The sequence below is a fragment of the Aythya ferina genome, assembly GCF_964211825.1.
Source record: "Aythya ferina genome assembly, chromosome: 1".
Classification (NCBI taxonomy): domain Eukaryota; kingdom Metazoa; phylum Chordata; class Aves; order Anseriformes; family Anatidae; genus Aythya; species Aythya ferina.
The window spans coordinates 205,068,471-205,091,885 of NC_140296.1; the positions used below are offsets into that span (position 1 = coordinate 205,068,471).

At 42.6% G+C, this 23,415-nt stretch overlaps 1 protein-coding gene and 1 long non-coding RNA gene across 3 annotated transcripts in view; both read left to right on the forward strand.

The window, feature by feature from the left end:
* The window catches only part of EXOC4 (exocyst complex component 4), a 375,336-nt gene that overhangs the window by 7,720 nt on the left and 344,201 nt on the right, over positions 1-23,415 (forward strand). For both annotated transcript variants that reach the window (XM_084525713.1, XM_084525714.1), the window contains exons 2-3: positions 9,855-10,044; positions 13,125-13,319. In XM_084525713.1, coding sequence (XP_084381839.1) covers positions 9,855-10,044; positions 13,125-13,319 — 385 coding nt within the window. The remainder of the gene's footprint in view (positions 1-9,854; positions 10,045-13,124; positions 13,320-23,415) is intronic.
* Positions 744-2,911, forward strand: LOC311430368. Its single transcript, XR_014688741.1, has 3 exons — positions 744-858; positions 1,591-1,788; positions 2,319-2,911. It is a non-coding gene; the product is annotated as an uncharacterized lncRNA (long non-coding RNA).

Genomic DNA, 23,415 nt, shown 5'->3' on the forward strand with positions numbered 1-23,415 from the left:
ATTTTTTCCCCCTTTCCAGCGCATCCTGACCTCTTATCTCTCCCTCACCTGCTGTTGTTTGTTGTCTGTCGGATTTCCTGCTGCAAAGAGCCTGGGTTGTCGTTCTGTGGGGCTGCTTGGTGCCTCGGCGGGGCTGGCCTGCAGGTGTTAGTGAGTAGAACTGCCTGGGAACGAGCCCAGTGGTTAAAACCTCAGTCATAAAGCAAACGCTGTAATTGCTGTGTGGCCACGGCCATCAGCAAGAGACGCCTTGTGAGAAGTAACTGGATTCTAATGGGTTTCTTTCTACTCTTCTTTGTGTATTTTTTTCTTTTAAATAGTGAAGTCTCCTTGGCGCGCTGCAGCCATTTCCTGCAGAGAGGAGACTGGTCTTCCTAGACATCCACAGCGCTCTGCTGAAATGATTATTTGTTGCTTCTAGCAACTGCTTTCCCCGTTTAACTCCAGAAGCGCTTTGTTGGTCAAAAATTGTGTTGGCGAAGGCCGTGCTTCGATTTTTTTTTTTGTCCCTGCATGTTACAGAGGCTTATTGTGTTCTGATTTGTGTTTTAGGCCCTTGGTATGGTGTAAAATGAAAAAAAAAAAAATAAATCCCTCCTCTCTGCTTCCTTCCTGAAGGGTGTTTCGATGTGTGCAGAGGATACCCCAAGCTCTCTGTATTATTGGGGCTTCAAAAGTGTTTCAGGGTGAGGAAGTGGAAGGCTTAACAAGACATGAGATCCAGGGCAGAGCCACACAGACACAGGAGGCAGAAAATTTACTGGGATTGCTGTTAAAATTGGAGCTTTGTTTGCTCCCCCGGGTGATGCAGCGCTCCGTTCAATTACGCTTGGCTAAAATGTTCATTTTCTCGATCAGGTGAGAAATATTGAAATTTGTTCTGCTTGCCTTTCTCCGTGGTGTTTCCCACCGTCTTTAATGAGTGTTTTCGTGTGAGTAAGCAGCACTGGGTGAAGGCAAGTGAACTGCACTTTTAAAAAAACTTGATCCAGACGTGATGGGAGATTGCTCCCAAATTTCCAGACCGTACCTGTACGTCCTGCAGTACTCTTACCATCTTTTAATCCAAACGTTTGCATGTGTCTGATCCAATTTTGGGGCGCACAGGAGGAAGGGGGCTCTACAGAGATGCTCAGATGCTGAAAACGTGCAGCAGTGGTCAGCTGTGGGGACTGAGCTCTCTTAAATAAATCTCGGAGCTCCCCACATGAGCTGCCCGGCGTGTTGCAGGTGCCAGCTTTTCATTAATGCTCTTTCACTTTCATTTAATAACTTTCATTTAATAAAAAAGAAAACCAACGACGGAAGCATAATGCCCCCATACAGCTACGGCAATGATCTTCCTGTGAAACAATTTCTCCAGCCACGAAATTGATGCTTAAGACTCCGTTTACTATCCGTAGCTGAGCAGTAATCATACTTAACAGGGCTGGCTTTAGGGTGGGTAAAAGAGGCAGTTCATCCACCCAGCCTAGCTGGAGGCATCAGAGAAAGCGAATTTGCAGAAATGAAGCAGTTATTATTCATTAGCATTAAGTTTTCTCCTAAAATTGATGCTTAATCTAATCCTGTCAGTGCTTTATTGGGCAGGTAGGAAGCTGACAGCGGGCTGGCGAAAGAAATTACCCCCCTAGAAAACAGAGGAAAGCTCCTGATCATGCAGAGCTCGTAGGGGAATAGGAGACTGATCGGTGTAAATGGAAATTCTCGTGGAGTCACAGATCTGATTGTTGCTGGAGCTGCGACTTTGAGATTGCTGCCTGGGCCCGTGAATGAATGGTCCTAGAGGTGAATGTTAACTTCTGTTTGCAGCGGTGCAAAATACGGGGATGACAAAATGCAGGGTTTAAGGGGAAAAAACAAAAGCACTCTAGCAGAGGAAGCTGCAGCAAGGGTGCTGGGCATCTGGAGGTGAGGAATTGGGGGATACCTCTCACTGGTGGTGGTGTTGGTCTCTGTGGAGTAAAATGGGAGCTGGGATGTGCACCCCTGCTTTGGGGCTGGAGCGTATTTGGTGCTCAAAAACGTGATTATAAAGGGAGGTGAGTTGCTTCATGGTTCTGTAGCTGATCTTCTCTGTCCTCCCGTAGGTACCTGTTGGGCCCTGTCATGTGTAGGACTGCTGCATTCGTTTGCTGCTGGAGAGCTTTGTAAACCTCCTGCTCTTTCAGTTCACAGCAACACAAGGAATTTATTAGCTTGGGAAGAAGCTGGCTCATTTTCTGGGCTTTTACATTGTAAAGCTGTGTCAGGTTTCTTGCAGGGCTTGAATGCTGGGAAGTTTGCAAGCCCTTTTTTCTTCTTCCTCCCCAAATTAGTGCATCACGCTGTAGGAGATTCACAGAAGAGGTGAGATAGCATGGAAGCTGTGCAGTCCAGGCACCTGCACAGCTCGGATTTGTCTTTGAAAAACACAAAGAAATAGCCAGCACGGAGTCAGCAGCGTGAGAATAACTTGGTGTGCTTTGGGTGGAGGTGTCTGGTGCTGCTGGGGTGCTGGGGCCAGGCTAATTACGTTGTTCTTAAACTAGGTTTCTTTTATCCCCGCTTAATGTGTTGTGTTTTCAAAGCACGGGATACACTTCCCACTGTAAATAAGATTATGGACTGTAGTATTTTCTGCATTCCAAAACTGAGCGTCTTTCTCAAAGCTCTTTAGTGTTTTAGTAGCAAAACTCTTTCGTTTTGTAGCTTGGGGCGAAAAAGCAGAGACTTTGGAGATGGTGGAAAAAACAGTTTTAATGAACCAAGTGGGGCTTTGCAGCTTGTAAGTACCACGTGGAGTGGTTCTGGGCAGCATACCTAGGTCAGAAACCCTGCCTCCCAGCCTTCTGAACCTCCCTTCAGCTTTTGATGACTGCAGCGTGTGGGATTGCTGGAAGCAACAGGTAAAAGGTGGGTTCAAACGTACTGCGGGTCCTGTTCCTTCATCTGCAGTGCCGAGGAAGGAGCAGGGCTCTTCTGGAGCTGCGGGGTTCCTGCGTTCAGCTTTCCAGGTACAGTTGGTAGCACAAATGGTAGAGCTGGCAATTGCATCTGCTCAGTGTGAACGCATTTTCTTCTGTATTTACTGTTGGAAAAAAGATATTCCCGTCTGATGTGGAGCTGCTTCAGGCGTCTCGCCGAGTGACGGTGTGTCAGGACTCCTCTGGAAGCCTTTCCACCTGCTCCCTGTGCTGGTTGTTAAGAGTTGGATGCAGGAAAGCAGAGATGAGAAATGCTTGTGATCTGAAGATCAAATTTCTCTGAAATGAATAGTCCCAAAGGGCTTTTTTTTTATTATTAATCTAATTCCAGTGTAAATTCACTGACCCTGGGGGAAGGAGCAAGGTTCGCTTCTTTCTTGTAGGAAACGTGTCGTACATCCCATGATAAAACGTCTTTGGGATTGTGTCTGATCTTCTCCTCTCTCCCGTCTTTCCAGGTGGAAGCGACTCGAGTGAATTAAGCATTTGGCATTCGTGTAATCTGTATTTTAACTATGTAAAATCAGAAGGCAATGAGATTTGGCTCAATGAATTTCTGTTTTACTGTAGCATAAAAACGGCTCTTAGCAGACGAACATCCAGTTGGAATTCTTCTAATCCTGTTGAGCTCTCGCTAATGAGACAGGCACATGCAGCCATCCAGCTGCCAAGTACAAATTGCAGGTATTCTACAGGAGAGGCGGATTCTCATTTAGCAAAATGGAAATGAAAAAACAACTGAACTGATGAGGGAACCCTTCTGGAGATCCTCGCCGAGTTCATAACCTGCACGTACTCGGTATCTAGGCTGGCGTTTCGTCTGTTTGTGATGTGTTTTGAAAGCTTTTGCTTTTCAAGGAGTTCCGAAAAGCTAATGTATATTTATCACCGTTTCATAATCCCGTCCTGTTTTGTAATTCCCCCTTCAAAGTTCTTTCTGCTGAGTTCCCTTCCCAAACAATTTTGATCCTTTCTAGTTGGCAAACAGTGTGTTGACTTTTCTTCTTCCTTACCGCACATTTTAATCGAACTGAAACAAGCAAAGATGCCCTTGGCTTACTTTTTTTTGCAGCGTTAGCAGGAACCTGTATAATCTCCAGAATATTAAGTATTCCTCGCTTTGCTCTTTGCTGTGCAGAGCAAGAAAAAGAAATGGCTCCCGTACCAAGGGGCTTAGGAAATTGAGGTGCACAGAGTAATTTCTCAGATTCAATGTGACACGATGCCTTATTTGTACTTACAGGTGCTGCTGGGCTTCAAGGATTTAATGTTGTGGGTTTTAAGGAGAAAAATACACGGTAATGAATTACGGGAGTAGAGAGAAGGGGGTGAGGTGGTTCTGGATGAAGTAGGTGAAACGAAGGCTCAGCAGATTGATGTAGTGACTTGGGAAGAACATGAGCAGCAAGGGCTTGCTGATGGCTGTAAGCAGCTGAAAGCACTCGTGCTCCTTTAAAATATGCTGTGGAAGTTTGTATCTTACAGCCCCGGTGGACAAAGAAGTAAGTTGTTACCTGGGAAAAGTGTAATACGATTTCTTAAAAAATCAAGAGGAAGCATTTTCAGTTTTATGGCACGCTTGGTTCTGACATTGTGGCTCAAACCAGCTTTATTTCAGCTTATTTATATGTTGCTGCTCATATCCTAAAAACGTGGCCTTTGCTTTTTTCTACGTGCTCTTTGGTTCTTGAGTACACGATCACGGGATGCATCACACATAAGCTGCTTTTCTGTTCCCCAGCCATTAATCTAGACACTTGTAATGACTGGAAACAACCAAGTCCTAAAACCCAAACCTTAACGTTTCGGAAACTTCACAGACTTTCAGTACTGTAAATGAAAAAGCCTCTGCTGCTCTGCTCCTTTTAGCTCTTGGGTTCGTATTGGTATTTTATTCTATTTATGAAAAAATCATCTACAGGTATCTAAGGCAAGCTCACGTGGGTGCAGAGAAGAACTGTGAGGTTTAATTTACTTGCTTAGTGTAGAGTTATGTATCCCTTTAGGCGTAATAAGTGGTCCCTTTCATAAACTAGACAGGAGGAGAGGGCCCTGGATGCAGGTAAATTTTCTGGTCAAAGTGATGAGTAGGGTATTTTGGTGGTGCTTGTTTCCACAATATTTTCCCCAAGCAGGTAATCAAAGCAAACAGGAGGTTCCCAGTGCAGGTGTTAATTCTGGGCAGATTTCCCAGGTGCTGCGGTCCGACGGAGCCAGCTGGAAATCTTGGAAGGTGGCAGCTGACGGAGCCTGAATCTGCCATCGAGTTCCACTCAGGCAGCACCCTTGCAGGTCAGGATCTCAGGCTGGAGAAGCGTGTGACAGGCTGCTAATGGGGTCGTGTCCTTGGTGAGTGCATCCCTGGGGTGTGCACACACAGCAGGGTTACACCATCATCTGTAACTCTTCCCTTCTCCCCCGTCCTGCTTGGTTTAACCTGGAACTTGGTAAGAGTTGGAGCACTGTTGCCTCGTCTTTGTGCGTATTTGGACCTCATGGTGTCCAGTGCCCCTTCTATTTCCCTGGTGCCCACAGGTGTAGGGTTAGGGGTGTGGGAGGATGCATTCCAGCTGATTTCCTTCAATATTTTTTGCCCTGTCTGTGAGCAACACTTGGATCCCTTCTTTGCAACCTGCTGGTGCTGTGAGATTTGTGCAACAGGATTCAGGAGTTCACTACCTACAGTGTAAGCACACCTACTTTATGGCTTTTTAAGCAGGTTTCCTGTGAGTTTCACCAAGTGCCCCTAGTGCTATTGGTACACGATTTAGTAAAAATTTGCTTTGCATTTGCATGATTCACCTCCTTTCTGATTCCTGCAAGCCTCAGATGCACACCTCCTGTCAGCCTTTCCTTTTCCAAACTCAAACCTCGACCTCAGCAGAGAATAGCAGCGGTGTTGCCTTCCTTGTTGTGCTTCCAAGACCAACTGAAGAGAGAAGAGACCCGAGCTGCACAGATCTCCCAGGCTGTGGGCACAGTAAGGTTTTATGCAGCAGCAGAGCGAGGCCTTTGTTGTGTTCTCATCTCCTTGGATTCCGGGCTGCTGCTGCGCTCATGTTTTCAGAAAACTGTAAGTGCAAAAAAGCCGTTGGCAACTGGATTCCCAGTGTGTGCTGCTGAGATTCCAGAAGTCTGGGTGGACAAACTGGGGCTTTGAGACCTCCATCTTCCCATTACCCTTGGTTTTAGTAAGGATTACTGATGTTTTCATGCCACTGCTGGCTGTGATGTGGTTTAAATAACGAGGTCTTTGGAGCCTAGTCAGTGGGTGTGAGAAGGTGAGTAGTGCTCAGCCAGATGGGCTTTTTTTTTAAACCCCTAAAGCTTCTTGATTCTGCTCAAGGTGACAGCAGATTTCTTCTATATATTTAAGAAGAAAAATAGCAAAATATCAACTAAAATTGATACTTTTAGTTGCTATCCTTACTTTGGTAGGATTAAACTTGTTGCATCTAATAAAGGCAAATATACCACCAAGGTACACTCGCCTCATCCTTTTTTCAACACGTTCTGTGGTTTCTAAGGTGTGGGTCCAGCTGTGACCTCACGTTTTCTTGCTGGCTTCCAAAATGTTTTGGTTTTGGGTGTGCAGATGTGTAGTGTTTTTAGCAAAAAGTAGTCATTCAACAAAGAGCAATTTCAAGTCAGTTGCAAGGATGAAGACAAGTGGGCGGCACTGTCTGAATCTGCTTAAAAGCATGAATACGACTGGAAGTTGTTAGGAATTAAACGTTAAAAGGAGCCTAAAAAAAGACTTGTGATTCCTCGGATATTACAGCGATGTAGCTGTAACCTTGTGGAATGGTTTTGAGCTCCTGTAGCTACTGCAGGTGGATTACTAAAGCCTGAGCAGCTCTGGTGAGTCAACAATTTTGAAGTTTAATTAAAACCAGAAACTTTACTAGCTGATGGTACAGGCAAAGTTGGTTCAGCTCGCGCAGTGTCTGCAGTGATCCACGATTCTCCGTCGATCCGTAGTGAGAGAGGATGGATGTTTTCATTAACCACGGGGACAGGCGATATTCTTCAGCTTCCAGCTCAAACGATACGTCAGCTCCTAAGGAGATACCTTTGTGTCTGGGGTGACCACGCTGAAGCACAGCCTTTTAGCAAAAATCAGCAGTTTTTTCACAAAGAAGGGGCTCATCTGCAAAAGCTCATAATGCAGTGAGATTTACTGCCAGATTCATTCTTTCAGTTGCTTTCTATTCATCTCTTATAGCATGATCCCAGACTTCTCTGCAGAATTAAACCATGTGTTTAATTCTGCATTCTGTGTGTGCTGAGCTTTGTTTTCTGCCACATTTTTCTACCTTCCTTTGTCTGAAGTGTTTGCCTGACCTCTGCCAGCAGCCTTGGAGCGTCTCACCAGTGCTCAGTGCCTGTAACCACAGCTCACAGCTTTGAGGAGCCCGTGCTGTGCGTTCCCCAGGTAAGGTGAAGAAACCAGGCTCCGAGGATCTGCCTGGGCAGCCCGGTGGCTGCAGGGCAGCTGTTTCCATTTGGACGTGGACGTGCAGCTCTGCAGCGTGGGGATGTTCTGAGCACCACAGTATTTTTCATAGGACAGAGGCTGTAATCCAGGTTTCTTAATCCCAGGTTGATTTTTCCAACCACCCCACCATCGTTCTTTCTTTCCAGGTCCGTTTTGCACAATCCTAAATCACTTTGCATACAATAGTATGTAATAGTATGAAGTGATTTCTGAGGCAATGTGATTTAATGCACAACCAGGATCAGAATCCTGATGCAGTAACACTGGAAAGCGTTCCCATTTCTACAGCAACCACAGAGCATGGAACTTGAAATCCTACAAACAGTGTCTGTAGTGCCTGATCAGCCCTTCTGCTGCTGCCAGCTGAAAGGGAAAAGATGTGAGAACTGCGTAAAACAAAACACAGCACCTGGGTGCGTTGTCTTTTGGGGTTTTGTACATTGTGGGCTGTAATTCCCCTGATCTCCTCAGTACTGGGGTAGGACAAGCATCTTTGTGGTCCTGTCCTCCATCTGGCGGTGCAGATTTGCTTGCTCACTTGAGTTTTTTAGCTGCTCTTTCTGGGCTGATGATCTCCTGTGAAATGTTTTTTCTTCTCCCTTTTTAAAGATGGAGCCCTTGCGTGGGTGGCACAGCCTGTTGTTTCTCTTTGTAGGCAAGAATTGGTCGCGAACTGGAGGTTTTGGCTGCGTCTCTGCTGCCTTTGAGGGAGAGGGAACGTTTCTTGTGTGCTCGTGTGAAGTTCCTTGTTTGCATTCATTTGGGAAGAGCTCTTGCACTTGAGCTCCTACTCCATCTGAGATTCGAGAATTCACAGAAATCTCTCAAACATTAACCCTTTGTGTGTCCCACATGTCACTGGAGCTATTTGTAGATACCCCATAAAGCAAATTTACCCTTCTCCACTCAAACTGCTTAAAAAGTCCTAAAAAAAATCAAGCAGTTCTCTATTTCTCCTAGCACGTGTCTTTGTTCCTACTGGCCGTGGGATTGGGAACAGTGGCTATTTCACTGTTTTACTCTTAATGCTCTTAAGTGTAGCACATGCATAATCTTAAAAAGATGCCTCTGCTTGGCTGAGGGCTGACCTTTCATAATTTAAAAGGAATAATGCTCCCTGGGCATTCATGCTCTGCTGGGGTTGTTTTTTAAGGGCATCTGGCTTCCAGCAAGTCAACGTTCAGGACTTCTTGGAAAGTTGTGCTTGCTTCACATTGCTCAAGTGTGTGAGCCAAAAGGGCTTGTATGTTTTTTTTTGTTTGTTTGTTTCTCTTATTTAACCTCAGAAGTTCTTTAAAGGGGTTCAGAAGTTTTCAAGAGAGCTACAGAATCCATCACGCTGGTTCTTAAGGCTGTGATACACCAGAGTTTGGGTCGTAACTACTGCAACTGATCCTAAATGACTTTTCTCTTTTTCACCATGAAATATCCAGTTTCCTCTTGCTGTATTGCTGATTTAAGACAAAAGGTTTTAAGGACTGTGCCTATCTGTCCCAGGGATAAAGGAAAAGGAAAATTCAGGGTGCCTTTTTTGCACGACCTAGCTTTTTGAGTGCTCTGTATGAAATAAGAAAGTGTTTTTCTTGCTGTTGCTGTCTCCTGGCCCTTTCCAGTAGTGCCACCGAGTTACTGCATGTGTGAGCTGCTGGATCTGGTGGCAGGATGGGTCTCCAGTGGGGGTGAGTGAGGTGTAAAGAGTGAGGGAGAGAAAATTGCACAGATCTTTGTGCAAATCTGAGAAATTTGGAGTGCTACCAAGAAACTTGCCCTCTCCATGCCTGGTTTGATTTCAAAATTTTCCATTTTCAAGCTGAAAAATTTCTATTGGAATTGAAATTTTCAACAGCTTCCTGGGAATCTCAAACTTCACGGCTTTAAAATAAAATACATTCTTAATGGCTGATGTTACTCAGGTTACAATCAGGAGGTGAGTGTGGTGGACATAAGGGCACGTGGCACTCCTTCCCTGGAGTGGTGCCATGTGTGAGAGCAGAGTGGCTGTTGGAAGGTGTGGGTAGGCTTTTGATGGGTTTCTGTCTGTTCTGGTTATATTCCTGGTGGGCTTTGGCAAGTAAGTAGTAGCTGCAGCATTCAGTTGCGATGGTCTCCAAGTCAAAAATAGCATTTCTTCTTTGTAGTGCTCTGTAAGTAATAAATCGGGATGTATTTCAGATGTTATAGTGTGCCCAGCCAGTAGTGCAGCGTAAAGAGAAAAAGCTCCAAAAAATCTGAAAATGGGGGAAGTAACAAAACACAATGCTTCATTTTTTCCTTAGTGCATTGTTCTTTTTTACCAGAATAGTTCACCAGAAATAATCTTCCCTCACTGATGTGTAAGAGGGATAGATAATTCCAAAATAACCCTATTTTTGTCCTCTTTGTGCCCGTAGGACTCTATCTACAAGTGATGACGTTGAGGACCGAGAGACCGAGAAGGGCCGCCTGGAAGAAGCCTACGAGAAATGCGACCGGGACTTGGACGAGCTCATTGTCCAGCACTACACCGAGCTCACCACTGCCATCCGCACGTACCAGAGCATCACGGAGCGCATCACCAACTCCCGCAACAAGATCAAGCAGGTGAAGAGTGATGCCACGTGTCTTGCTCCGTTTTCATTTCCTTGATAACCTGTACAAACGTGTGCAACTCCTCTTTTTTCCTGCATACTGTTTTTTTTATTGTTAGTGTAATGTGAGCTTACAATTTAACCTTTTATTTCTTTCCCTTTTTCCAGCTACATCCTGAACTGAACTAAAAATTGAATTGGGAAAGCTCTGCTAGCTACGAACTGTGATGCATCCAGTCCTAATACAGTGGCCCCAGCCTATCTCTTACTGGTAGTTTGTTTTCCATAGGATCTCTTCTTGTTCTCTGAGAGCACAAGTAATTAAAGAGCAGAACGGGAGGTGGATAAGAAGAGGAAAAGTTTGCAGTGCCCTCTGTTCATTTACTGTCTGGGCAAGTTGCTATCGGTTTTTGAAGTCTAAAGGCTGCTAAGCTAACACCTTGCCATCGAATCTGTTCATGTTTTTTATACGTTGGCCTCCAACAACCTCCTAAATAGCCTGGGTGATTCATCACCTTGCTTCTTGCTCAGAGAATATGAATTTTGGCACTATTTCCAAACTCAGTTCTGTTGTGTGAACGTACATGAACTCTGTGCCCCCGTGTATTTCTGTATTTTGAGTGCTCACACTTTAGTAGTGTGCCAGTAAATAACTCTGGCACTCTTTGTTGTGGACTTGTTCCATCTGCTCTCTCCCTGCAGCTCTGATTGCTGTAGCAGTAGATTAGTTTTTTGGTCTCCTGCCCTGCCTTTTACTTCCTGTGTGGTTTGCTTTACCTAAACTTTGCAAACTGGGTACCAGAATTGTTCTGTCTTTTTATTTTCCTGACCCTGGGGAGGTCTCAGCTTAAAACCTTTCACCGCATTGCTTTAGGAGCAGGAGGCTGTGACCCTTCTGGGGCTACGTACTGACCCTTCTGGCTTTTAAAATTCACTTAGCATTTTCAAAGAGAATGACACCATCCTGATGTTTTCCAAGGGTAAGAGTTCAGCCTAGGATTTATGTACAAAGCACAGCGCTTTGAAAGCACAGATCAATTGCACTAAATTTGAAATAAACTATAGCTGGTGGCCTGTTTTCACACAGTACACTAAGCTTTGCAGAGGTCAAAACAAACATATTGGGGGGTGACCTTTTGGTCCAGCGTGGAAGAATGACTGTAAGGGTGAAGAACCTTTTGGTATTTAAGTTTTCTTATTAGTTTTGGTCAACGTGTATTGAAGTAGCTTTGACCTAATCTCATGGGAGGCCCCAGATCTGGTTTGTCATCAATCTGTGTTATAGTATCAGTCTTTTGATCTTCCCCTTTCGTGGGAGGTGGGTGATTGCACAGGCGTTTACTCGCATTAGGACCTGTGGAGATGATAGATAGTCCAGATCCCTCTGTGTATCTGCCTTCAGTAGTTAATTCTTGTATGGGTACCTGTTGGGAAAGGCTTGCTTCTTGTCTTGGTTTTGAATCTAGCTTTCAAAGTGTAAAACTGAGTTATAAAGCAGAAACAATTGGGTCTGCCAGAAGGTTGGTTCTGAAAGATTTCGTTCGTTCCTTCCCCTTCTCCCAAAAGTAGAGAGAGTTCATCATCTTTCTTGCAGGGACAGGAGTAGCAATGTCCTGTGAGATTCCTTCTAGCCCTGCAATTGTTTTACTGACCCAGTTTTGCTCTGTGTTGCATTAGTCCACTGATGCTGGTGTGCTAGGTCAGTGAAACATTTTAAATTAAAGTATTGAACAGGGAGGGATTATGCCTGAAATGAGCTCTCTATGCATTTTAGTTTGCCTTTGCTTGTGCAGCGAGTTAGGACACTCTTAAATGAGCTTTTTTGTTGGCTGAGAGTTTTTCTGTGTTACAAACTGAAATGTCTTCCTGAAAAGAATAATGCTATTGTATTGAAATCTGAGTCTATTCTAACTCCAGATGGAAGCTGTCCTGTGTAGCTTAATTACCAGATGTTTGTATTTTGCTCTGTGTGTTTGGGATGTGCCCATCTAAATGCTGACTGCCTTGAGATGGACAAGGTAGGAGAACGTGCAACTGAAGTAGGACTTCTGGAGAGCTCTGAAGGCTGATTTTTTTAAAAATAAATTGCAAGGCCTACTTCTCGTAGCCTCTCTTCATGTGTAATTCAGTGAGAGTTCAGCCTGAGAAAAGGTTGGACCCTGAGTATTCAGAACTTCTCACAAAAACAAGGAGTGTGAAAGCAATGTGCGAAGCTGTGTTGTTAATTGCTTCCACGTTTTAATATGTGATTATTGGTTTGCATTATGCTATCAAAGTTAGGTGATAATGACCTTATCGGGGGGGTTTTGGGAGAACCTGAAAGCAGGGGATGTAAGCAGTGGATATCACCAGAGAGAATGGAGAAGGAAAAACTCCTGATACTTCTTATTAGGCATGGCAATGGGGGAATAGGAAGAGACTTTGCCACTTAGAGCAGCAGCTGACAGGTGATGGCATGAGGCTTCAAAGCAAACTGGATGGCAAACAGCAAGGTGCTTCTCATTGTTAAGTAGTAGAAATGCTGAACTACATCCTAACAGCTATTTGTTCCATCGAAACTGCATTTTGTAAAACCAAACTTGACACTGCTGAAGGTATTAGAGAAGTGGTTGTACTGTTGGATAATCAGGCTTCAAGAAACGGACGTGTGACTCGGAGAAAGGAGAAGACATGCCAGAAGATTGACTAGACAGATGGAAAATGTTTACAGCAGAAAAATTAGTAGTGGCTTATTTGCTTTCACTGCGAATCGGAGTCTTGCTGTATGCCAAAATACTGAATTGATTTTTGGAAAACCCACAAATCAGTCTTTGGTCGCAGTTAATAGGATTCTGTATTTGTTCATGTTATCAAACTTCCTTTAAATTTTCACTAGTGATGTGAAACTTGTACTAAAAACATTTAACTTTGAAAACAGTTCCCGTTTCTTGGAGCTAAAGGAGTAACCAGTAATTTTAAAGAACTTGCTTTTTGTTATTGTCTTATGATATCGTTGGAATTCCTAATAGAGTAAATGTGGGAAAGGGCTGATTAGTGTTAGAAGCACAAGTTACAGGGGCAGATTTAATTAATCTTTTGACATGTTGCTTGTAGGTGAAGGAGAATCTGTTATCGTGCAAGATGCTGCTGCACTGCAAGAGGGATGAGTTGCGCAAGTTGTGGATTGAAGGGATCGAACACAAACACGTCCTGAACTTGCTGGATGAGATTGAGAACATCAAGCAAGTGCCCCAGAAGCTGGAACAGTGCATGGCCAGCAAGCACTACCTCAACGCAACAGACATGCTGGTAAGATTTGGTACCTTATCCTGGGAAAGTACCCACAAGAAACATAACTGGTCAGCTCTCAGATCATCTACAGGCGGATCTGCCATCTGTGTTTTCTTTATTATTTGTTATTTTTCCCTGCTGAGCTCCTTGTTTTGCCACTTGCTGCTTTCTTGTACTGAAATTTCTGGTTTTGTCTTCATCCTCCTCGACTGGACTTCAAGTCACAGTCTCTGATCGTGTTCGACTATCTCCTCTTTTTGTGCTTTCAGAGCTGTCTGTACCTGTTGACTTCTCTTGATACTGATGCTTTCTATAACCAGCTGTTTCTTTACCCACTTGATCTGCACATAAGAGTCCTACTGCTTTTGGAGCCTGATATTTCTCTGTAAGCTTTTTCTCTCAGCTCTTTACTGTAGCTTTCTAAACATTCTTAAGTCTCCTCCTGAACTGATCTGTATGCTAACATGATTGCCACTGGCTGTCCTTTCTTTTAAAGCGAATTTCCCAGATGTCTGCCTTTATCATCTCCTTTCTTTACATCTTACCATTTTTTTCAAAACCATTTTTGGTATGGAAGAGCTGTCCTGTTTCCCTCCTGTTTCTGGGAGCGCATCTCCCAGAATACACTCACAACTCTGGTCATTACTCAGAGTGTTTTTCACCACTGAGGTGTGGTTACCTCTTACTATCTTTCTCTAGGTCTTTTATCAGGACTTTTGATCCCTTTTCCTCATATCCAGCTTTTTTTTCACTTGTTTTTCTCCCTTCCTTCAAGTATTTTTCCCTTCATTTCCATCTCTTTTACAAACACACCTTTCCATTCCAGTCTTATAGTGGAGGTAGGAGTTTCGTGAACGTCTGTAATAAATGTCTGTCTTGCTCTTGTTCCTAAGCTTAACAAACATGTTTCTTAACCAGGTCCTTTCTTTCCTGGAGCTGTCTCCTACCAGTAACTAAAAACTTCACAAGGGGAGTGATGCTCAGTCCTGACATTGGGTACTGAGTCCAGTTCTGGCTCCCCACTACATGGGAGAGAAAGGCTTACTGGAGCAATTACTTCAAAGGGCCGTAAAGATGGTTAAGAGGCAGGAAAATCACTCCTCTGAGTAGAGGCTGAGAGTGCAGGGACTGCTTAGTCTGGGGAAGAGAAACCTGAGGAAGATCTTATCAATGTTTATAAATATCTGATGGGAGGGTGCAAAGGAAACAGAGCCAGACTTTCCTCGGTGTTGCCCAGAGGCGGGATAGGAGACAATGGGCATGGGCTGAAACACAGGAAATTCTGTCTGAACAAAAGAAAACACTTTTTTTTCTTACTTGCAAGAATGGTTGAACAGTGGAACAGGCTGCCCAGAGAGATGGTGGAGTCTCCACCCATGAAAAACTTTTGAGACCAGAATAGATGCAGTCCTGGGCACCCTGCAGTAGCTGACCCTGCATGAAGAGTGGGCTTGGATTAGATGAATGGAGGCCCTTGCCAGCCTCAACTATTCTGTGATTCAGAAGTGAGGGCAAAAGGGATATGTCTGTTCATTTTCCCTTTTATTTTTATTTTTTTTTTTTCGAGAGAACGCCTTTATTAAGTCATCACCCTCTTTTTTATTCTCTTAGTCAACTTTACTGTCTTTTGTATTTCTCACAGCTTCAGTCTTAGCTGTGCCTCTTCACTTTTCTTTTTTCACTAAGCCATTATTCAGGATGAAGAGCTGGAAATCTTAGTGTTGTCGCCTCTTAATCCTAGAGCCCGAACTAGAACTTTAATTTCCTTCTTTCCATTTTCTCTTATTTTACTTTAAATAAGACTTTCTAAAACTCACTCTGTTCCTTCTGAAGTGTGTTCAACAGTTGGATGTCAGTCTTCTCATCCTTTTCTCTGTTGGCACGTGTAAGCCTATCAGGATTTTTGTTGTTGCTGTCATATTTTCTTGCCTGATTTCACTTTACTTTTACTGACTTCACTGATCTTCACCTTCCTGTCCTTTTCTGTTGCGCACGTCCTGTTTTCATGACGCATCTGGTGCAGTCATCTTTCTGTACTGTGGTCACAGTTTTCCCTTTTGTCCTTTTCAAAAGCATCTTCCAGGGACATGCTCAATTTTATTCTCCCTTTCTTCAAATTCTCACTTTCCTTCATTCTCACTTTGCTTCAGATATGAGCTACTGTCATATATCTTTCATACGTTCTGTAAGACATCTGGAATGGGCAATATATCCATTTCTGTTCTGTAATATTGTGTGGAATTTTGTGATACTTTACAAAGCGTACCATAAAATGCATTAAATTCCTCAAAATGAATCAGCAATGGAAGGACTGAAGCAGCATATCTGGGTGCAGTCAGGTTCTGCCAAAAGTTTCATCAGGTTTCTGGGGTAGATTAGAGTGAGGTGTTAGTCTGATAGCTTTAATTATGAGATGAAGAAGGAGATCTGAGTTAAGGGATTCAGTTTAGGGGGGGATGTAGTACTCAATGTTAACATTGGTATTGGTTGAAATGATAGTATGATAGCAGTTTTTGTTTGTTTGTTTTTTTTTTCTTTTTACTGATGGAGTTGACTTTAATCAGCATAAAAAGACAGGTTGCTTGTTGTGATTTTAAGCAAAAACTCTTTCCATAGGTAAGTTCCAGAAAAATAATTAAATTTCTATCTGGAATATAAGATAGGAAGTGGAAAAAGAGAAATAACATGATTTAGGAATATACTTAATCTCTTTCATAATCTTAAATATTTCAGAAATGTTTTGAAATGCACATTTATGATATGTTATCAGTTTGCAATACATCATGTGCAATTTTTAGGTGGATGTATACACACGTACCTGCATACACATAACTCTGTGTGTGTGTGTGTAAGTGAGTTTGCCTAAGGCCATGTGATACAGCCAGTATTAGGCCTCCCTAAGTACAAACTTCTTCAGCATGCCACTCTTTTTTTCTCCACAATGGAGTATCTGTTCTGGGAAATCAAATAATAATGATGCAAAAAGCTGCTGTTTAGATTTATTTTTTTTTTAAATCAAGGAATGCATAGAAAACTGAAGTGAAGATTGAACACACTCTTTCAACTGTTCATTTACCCTTGCAATTTTCATTTGAAGACAAGTGCACCTGTAATAAAGCAATGGTAATCTACCTGCCTTCGGAGCCTTTTCACGTACAGAAATTGCTGTGGGCTCATTGGTTTTTGCCATCTCCTGCTAACAGCACCTCTGCAAGACTGTGGTGCTGTAATCGCTCACTGGCTGCAGGATAATTCCTTTCTCCTTTTTTATGATAGGAATATTTTGTGAAATAATAAACTGTCGGGTGTGCAGAGTGTTTATAGATCTTGGTCCTTTTGTTTCTCTCCTCAAGGTATACAGATGCTCCTGGCTTATAAAAAGCCCAAAGTGATCCGACAATGAGCTTGTATCCCTCACATTGAAATCGGAGCACTGATTAATACTGTTGCCTGTAGCCTTGTGATATGTACAGTCTAAATTAGACCTTTGCAGCCGTTGTGCTGGGTTGATGCAAGCCCACTAATAGCATAATTTCTGCTTGCTGCATCGCGTTTCTGCAGTCTGTTCTTTGTATTCCACTCACATTAATTGAAGTAATTTTGCCACTGAAGCGTGTTTCAAACCTCTGCATTTAAATTGAAATTTTAATTCCCTTATTGTTTGGAAAAGACGGTTGAAGATGGCTTGTTACAGGTTTCATTATCACTCAAAACTCTCCAGCTGCTGGTTCTAATGTGCAATGACTGAGCAGTGCCGGGAAGAATTATTAATGTAAGAATGGCAGCTTTTCCCAGTAGCATGAACAAAATGCAAAGGTGTTTTATGACGGCTTACATTTGTATGAAGTTAAAAATTTTAAGTGGCTGCTTTTTTGTTGCTCATTCTCTGTCTGTCTAGGGTAGTGCAAATGAACTTCTAAAATCATGTGTCCTGTCTGTATGTTAGGCACTCCTGTGAGTAGGGCCAGTAGGGTTTACTGTTCTGTAATTGCAGATTACACTCTTTAAAAGCATCTGGTTCCAACCTCCCTTGAACTGTTAAGCTCTGGAGAAATTAGGATGGTCCAGAGCACACACAACCCCTGTTTGAGACTAAGTTTCAATTATTTTCAACTTCTGCACGTTTTTTTGAAGTATGAGTCTGTACGCCTATCTGTAAAGGATCTGTTTTGTGACACACATCATTGCTAGAAGTGAAATCCACTTTAACGTGGCAATGGAGTGCATGTGCACACGTGTATGTGCATTTTCTGTTTAACAAAACATGATCGGGTGCTGAGAAGACTTCTGACACAACAGGAGCTTCATAAGAAGGCGGCGTGTGGTCTTGAAGAAGAAGAGCAGAACTGGTGGTAGAGGCAAGTTGGGGCTGGGTTACAGCTTGGCACTTGGCCTGGAAGCATGAGCTTGGTCGCTGGAAGGCAGGAATCTGAATTACTCAGCTCTGAGGCTGGATGAGAAGACCTACACAGGCTACACGACTCTATAGCCAAGCCAAAACTTGAGGCAGAAGGCACGGCAGGATGGACAGCGGGCACGGCCAGAAGGATTCTTGCTTGATGGAGCAGTTCTAGGTCCAGTTTCCTTCAGTGCTGGGTTCTGTATTGAAAGGCAACGCTTTCTGGCGAGGGGCTTCGTAATTAACTCAGGTAGCATAGAGGTCTGTGGTGTTGATCTGGTAGTTCTGGCTCTGCTGTTGACCCATGCAGCGCCCATCGGGAGGAATTAATATTTTCCATTTGTTTAAGTAATCTAAGAGATGAAATGCTAAAAAACATTTGAAGGAAGAAATGTTGTTGAATCAAGTAATTAAAGGTCATATCATAATACAATTAAATGAAAATTGCTCGGGCTACTTTCTTTGCGTTTCCTGGCTTTTAAGTGTCTAGCTTTGCAATTTTAATGAGCTCATATCACTTTGTCAAAGTATATAGAGTTTTTTTTTTTTTTTTTTTTTTTTAAAAAAACTTAAGTCTGCTAGACCATGAAAAGCTTGCTCTGAACTTGATTTCTTATTGTCAGAGCACAGTTCCTTCGAGGGTGGGATCGTATTAGGTAAAAGATGGTGAAGCTGCAGAAATATATCCACAGGATAAGAGTGAGGATTACTGCCATACCCAGTTGAAAATTGTTATTTTTTTTTTTTTTTTATTAAGAGGATGACAAAGCAAAGAAGAGCATCGTGTGGAAAGAAGGAAGTATGAAGCCCACTGACTAGTGTTCGTTTCAGTTTAATATCCCACTTAGTTATGTTACAGAGCTCGGAGGTGACGTGGATGTTTTACTCATGAGCACATCCTTTTCCTTTAGTCGAGGCATTTTTGTCCAAAGTAATAAAAAGTTGGAGAGCGAGTAATTTGTTCCTCAAGAAGTAGGCCAGGGAACACTCCAACGACTCCTTTTCTTTCTTGTTTCCCTGTTAACAGACTTCTATTTCAGCTTCCTTCTGCGAGGGAAAGAGTAGAAGGTCTCCTGTTCTTCTTTCTGAAGTGAGTAATCACATCAAGCTTTGCTCAGAGCTGGCCTCTTTCTTAGTGCAAATTTGCATTGTTGCCAGTTTGTTCAGTTTCCTGAGCGGAGCGAGTGGCCATTATGATTGCTGCGTTCAATTAACTTCCCTCCAGCTGTACGGGAGAGGAGATGGGGCTGCAGGTAAATCAGGTTGCTCTCAGTTGCGTGCAGAGTTCGCCACTTGCATCCTCACCGTGTGTCATGCGCAGCTCTGCAGGCTGCTTTGTTAAGATCTGTAGGGTTAATATATGTAATTTTTTTAGAGTTTATTTGGTGTGACATCTAACCCTTATAGAAGGGTTATTCCAATCAAATCTAACCCTTGTAGAAGGGTTATTCCAGTAAAATCTAACCCTCATATAAGGGTTATTTCAGTCTAAACTAGAGATGCTGACCAGCCCTGATGTCTGCATGCCAAAGCATTTTACACAAAATTGGATATTTTCTTTTTTTCTGCCTGCAGAGCTTTACAACACAACTGGGTCACTCTAGTGTGTGAGAGCAAGGTCAGAATGAGAAGAGATTTTAATACAAAGAAACGCTGTGCAAAAATGATCGTAAAGCTACCGAGGCAGTCAGAAGGGCGAGGTGGCGTAGGGAAAGGAAATAGATGAGAAGTTAACCATGGGTAAGATACTTGGAGGATGGTGCATGAGGACAAGGAATTTAGCTTGCTGTGGAGAGGGGAGTCAAACAAGGAGCTTAAAACCTTGAACATCTCAGGATCAGAGAAAGGCTGTTGGGGTGTGCACGTACACAAGCACATGTTTGGCCTTTTCTTGCCCATCTTGTAGCGGATGTGTCCTTCTTGATAACAATTTCCCCTGCTGTTCGCATTAATCCTCAACAATGGTGTTTGGGGTGATTGACATGTTCCCAGAAAACATTGGGTGTTCGTAACCCGTTGAGGAAAATTTGCTTTTCATTATTTGAATGTGGCTGCTGCCTGTGGCTCTCCGTAGCGTGGGATGAGGAGAGGCTTTCAATTACAGTACGGTGCAGTGAGCTCTCTTCTGAGGCTGTAAGTAGTTTGGAATAATGACATTAAAAACATGCAACTGAGTTCTTGGTATGCATTTTATTTACCGTCTGCCTTTCTTTCAGCTGGAACAATGAAAATCAATAAAAGCAGTCTTTCATTTTGTTTCTGCATTTCTTATTGCAGTGCTGGGATCCAAGCACTGCTGTGGAAGAGCTTTATTTCCACTGAAGTCATTAATTACAAAATGTAAGAGACTTTGGGATTCTATAGAAAGTTTTCTATTACAAAACTTAAATTTTGGCCCTGCTTCAAATTCTTTCATTTGAATTGCAAAAATAGTAATAGCTTTCATTACTTCTTGCCTTGAAGTCTTTCCATAGCTAACGTTGTGTCTTGTCGTTGTAGACTCGATTGATTACAAAGAAGCCTTTCAGAAAACAGAATTGAGAAGATGGCACCTCAAGGGTTGTATCTGATTTTGGATTTGATGTGTGTCAGCATTTCTGCTTAAAGGAACTAATTTGTACTAGCTTGTAATGATTGGCAAACCTTACGATTTCTGTTAACTGTATGGTTGAGGTACAGAAGAGAAAGCAAGCAGCTTTGTTTTTCTTAAGCTGCTGCATGGATGGGATATGTTCTAGTGATTCGAGCACAAACATGGAAGCAGTGAGCTTTTTTCTCTCCTTCCTGCTGATTCATTTTGAATGCTGTACCTTTACTCAGATGACAGAGTTCATTAGCATTAGTTATTTGCCCCGAAGGAGCATTGTAAAGCTTAAGTAATTAAGTTTGGAAGAGTACTTGTAAGTTCCTTATATGAGAAGCATTGGTGCTATTTACTGCTAGAAGATTTTTCACCTCTATTCTATCTTTTTCCTTTTTTTCTAATTTGAAAAAAAAAAAACACACACCTTGCTAGGCTATGCTTGAAGACACTAGAAAATGGAAGTTTTCTTTCCCTTTGCAACACCTTATCATTTTTCACTTACTACGCTTATCAATAACTTCATCTCATTCTTTTCATCCTATAATTTCCATTATCCGAGGCAGTCTGTTGCATTAAACTGTTAGTGCCTAATAGTGCTTCATTTGCATTGACACGTGCTTGACCTCGGCCCCTCCGCTCTTAGTTAATGCACCAACAAGCATCGATACGTCTCTGGAGTATTATCCCGTGGCTGTTAGCTCAACTAATAACAACCATTCATTTAAGCTGATGAAAGTTTATTAAATAGCAAACACACGCCGTAATGAAGGTGGAATAGAGGTGTCGAGCAGCGTTTTGTGGTGAGGTTCAGCCACGCTGCCCTTAATGAAACAGGAGAAGTATTTGTAGTATTATGGTCTATGCTTTGGGGAATGGACGTTTCTGAACGTTAAGCTTCATCTTTCCTGATCACAGATGCAGTGATGAGAAGTTCTTTGCTCAAGGCAATTGTCCCTGCCATGTAATGATGCATCCTTTCTTTGGAGTGATCTCTTAACAGCTGGAGAGTTTTTGTGTTCTCGTTTACGCTGGCTGCCTTTTTACCTCGTGAACCTAGGCATCTTACTTACCTTCAGGTTAATATTTCTTTTGCCTTTGATATTGTTGGTAATTTTTATTATTGACGTATTTTATGGAGTTCATTCCGTGAGACATTTACATTCTTATTGCTTTATCTTTGAATATAGCTGATGTTTTTCCAGTAGTCACTGGTCTTTCCATGAATTCTTTTAACTCTGGATTGTGCAAACATAATAGTGAAACACTGCAACAAACACCAACAGAAATTGTTGGAAGACCTAGTGGGTTATGGAACAATATAAAATATAATCTAGATAAATTTGCATTTTTAATGCAACTTTAAAGCCAGTGAATGGTGGGTGAAGAGGAACAATAAATTTAGTTTTCAGTAAAGCGTTTGAAACACTTGGGGTGAATTTAGCCTGGAAGTCTTCCAATGAAGGAAACTGATTTATGGCGGGTGAAGTTGGCATAATGCTACCACGTAACCTTCAAAGTGGCATGAAAGATGAAACATCCTCGCGTAGACCCGGAGGAAAACTTATGCTGAACAGCTCATAAATGAAGATCTATAGACAACGTGCCAGTTTGAGAAGGCAGTGGTTGTATAAGACTACAGTTTAATGTTGCCTCCTGTGACATCTTTATGAATTCTGTAATAAAAACAAGTTAGTAAATTAGTAGGTGAAGAGCTAATTGGAAGGAGTTAAAGATTCCTTTAACAACAGAGCGATGGGACAGGGAGTGTGAAGGATTGGAAATGTCATCTTGAAGACAGCAAGAGATCAATTTGGGGAACTGCAGGTTTGCATTAAAAATAAAAGTCCTGGTGTTTTACTTCAGTGCATTAGGCCCTCATTGTTCTAGGCATCATTCATATAGGCAGAAGACGTTTGGGATGGATGGTCCTGAAAAAAAAACACATCTCTTAACACTTCTCTTAATTGCCATTAAGGCTGAATGAGGACGTATTAAATCAGACAAAATATGGAAGTGAAAAGTAGAAGGAAGAGCCTTTTCAGATTATTTTTACTGCTTTCACAGCACCTGTAACAGTATCTCCAGTTATCAACAGATCTCTGCCTCAAATTTCTGTCGTTTTTTAAACCAGTTTAAGCTTTTGGCCTCGGCGGTGTCCTGTGGCAATGAGGTATGGAGCTGAGCTGTGCGAGCCTCTTGTAGATGGTATCAAATCTTTGATTTGCTAATTGCAGCGGAGTGCTCAGGAGCTGCTGAGGATTCGAGGCACGGAGCTCTCGCAAGCACCCCGGCGATACGTGCCTCATCTCCAGCGAGTTGTCACTCTAATGGAAGACATCTCGGGCAGTCCTGTGATGCAGATAGAGGTACTTTGACTTTCCTGTTTCGGGGAAGTCATTTAACCATACCACTGTGGAGATTGCTTGGGTTTTGCTTTAAGGTCCAAGTGAGCAGTTGGATAATCCTCTCGTGGTTTTTAGGCAGCCTGTTCCTTGAGCACTGCTGCTGGTTTCAGCACTTTATTACTAGAAAGACATTGATGAATTACAGCAAGTAGAGGAGGAAGTAGAATGATTGATGGGTGACAGGACTGGGGAAAAATTGAAAGAATTAAATTTATGTAGGTGGACTAAAGGACAGCAAGCGAGGGATGTAATTCTATAAATATTTTAAGTTTGTAAAGGAAAGTAGTAAGTTAGCTTGGGTCACCACCATTTGCATAAACACTTCAGAAAAGCAAAGGATGATTGCACTTTGTACTAACGTGTTTGTAACAGGTTTGCTTTAATGCTTTCATAGGAGCAGTAGTCTTACGAGCAAAAGATAGAAAGGCAAAGTTTGCAAAATATAATTAAGGCAATACTAGAGCCACAGGGAAATGGCTTTGCCATATAATTGACCTCCTCCCAGCTTGTATCCGATAATATACAGAGACATGTTTTTTCTTTAAAGGAAGCAAGACCAGATGGGATGGTTGGTTCAGAATTGTGTACTTCAGCTTACTGGAACTTTATTCTGTGGAATACACTTCTGCTTTGTTAAGGCATTAAAAAAGTGTTGTTCCTCTGCCCTCACGGATACTTTCTTACTGTTTGGTGTTGTGTTGCACATTGGCTGCTTGCTGCCTCTTG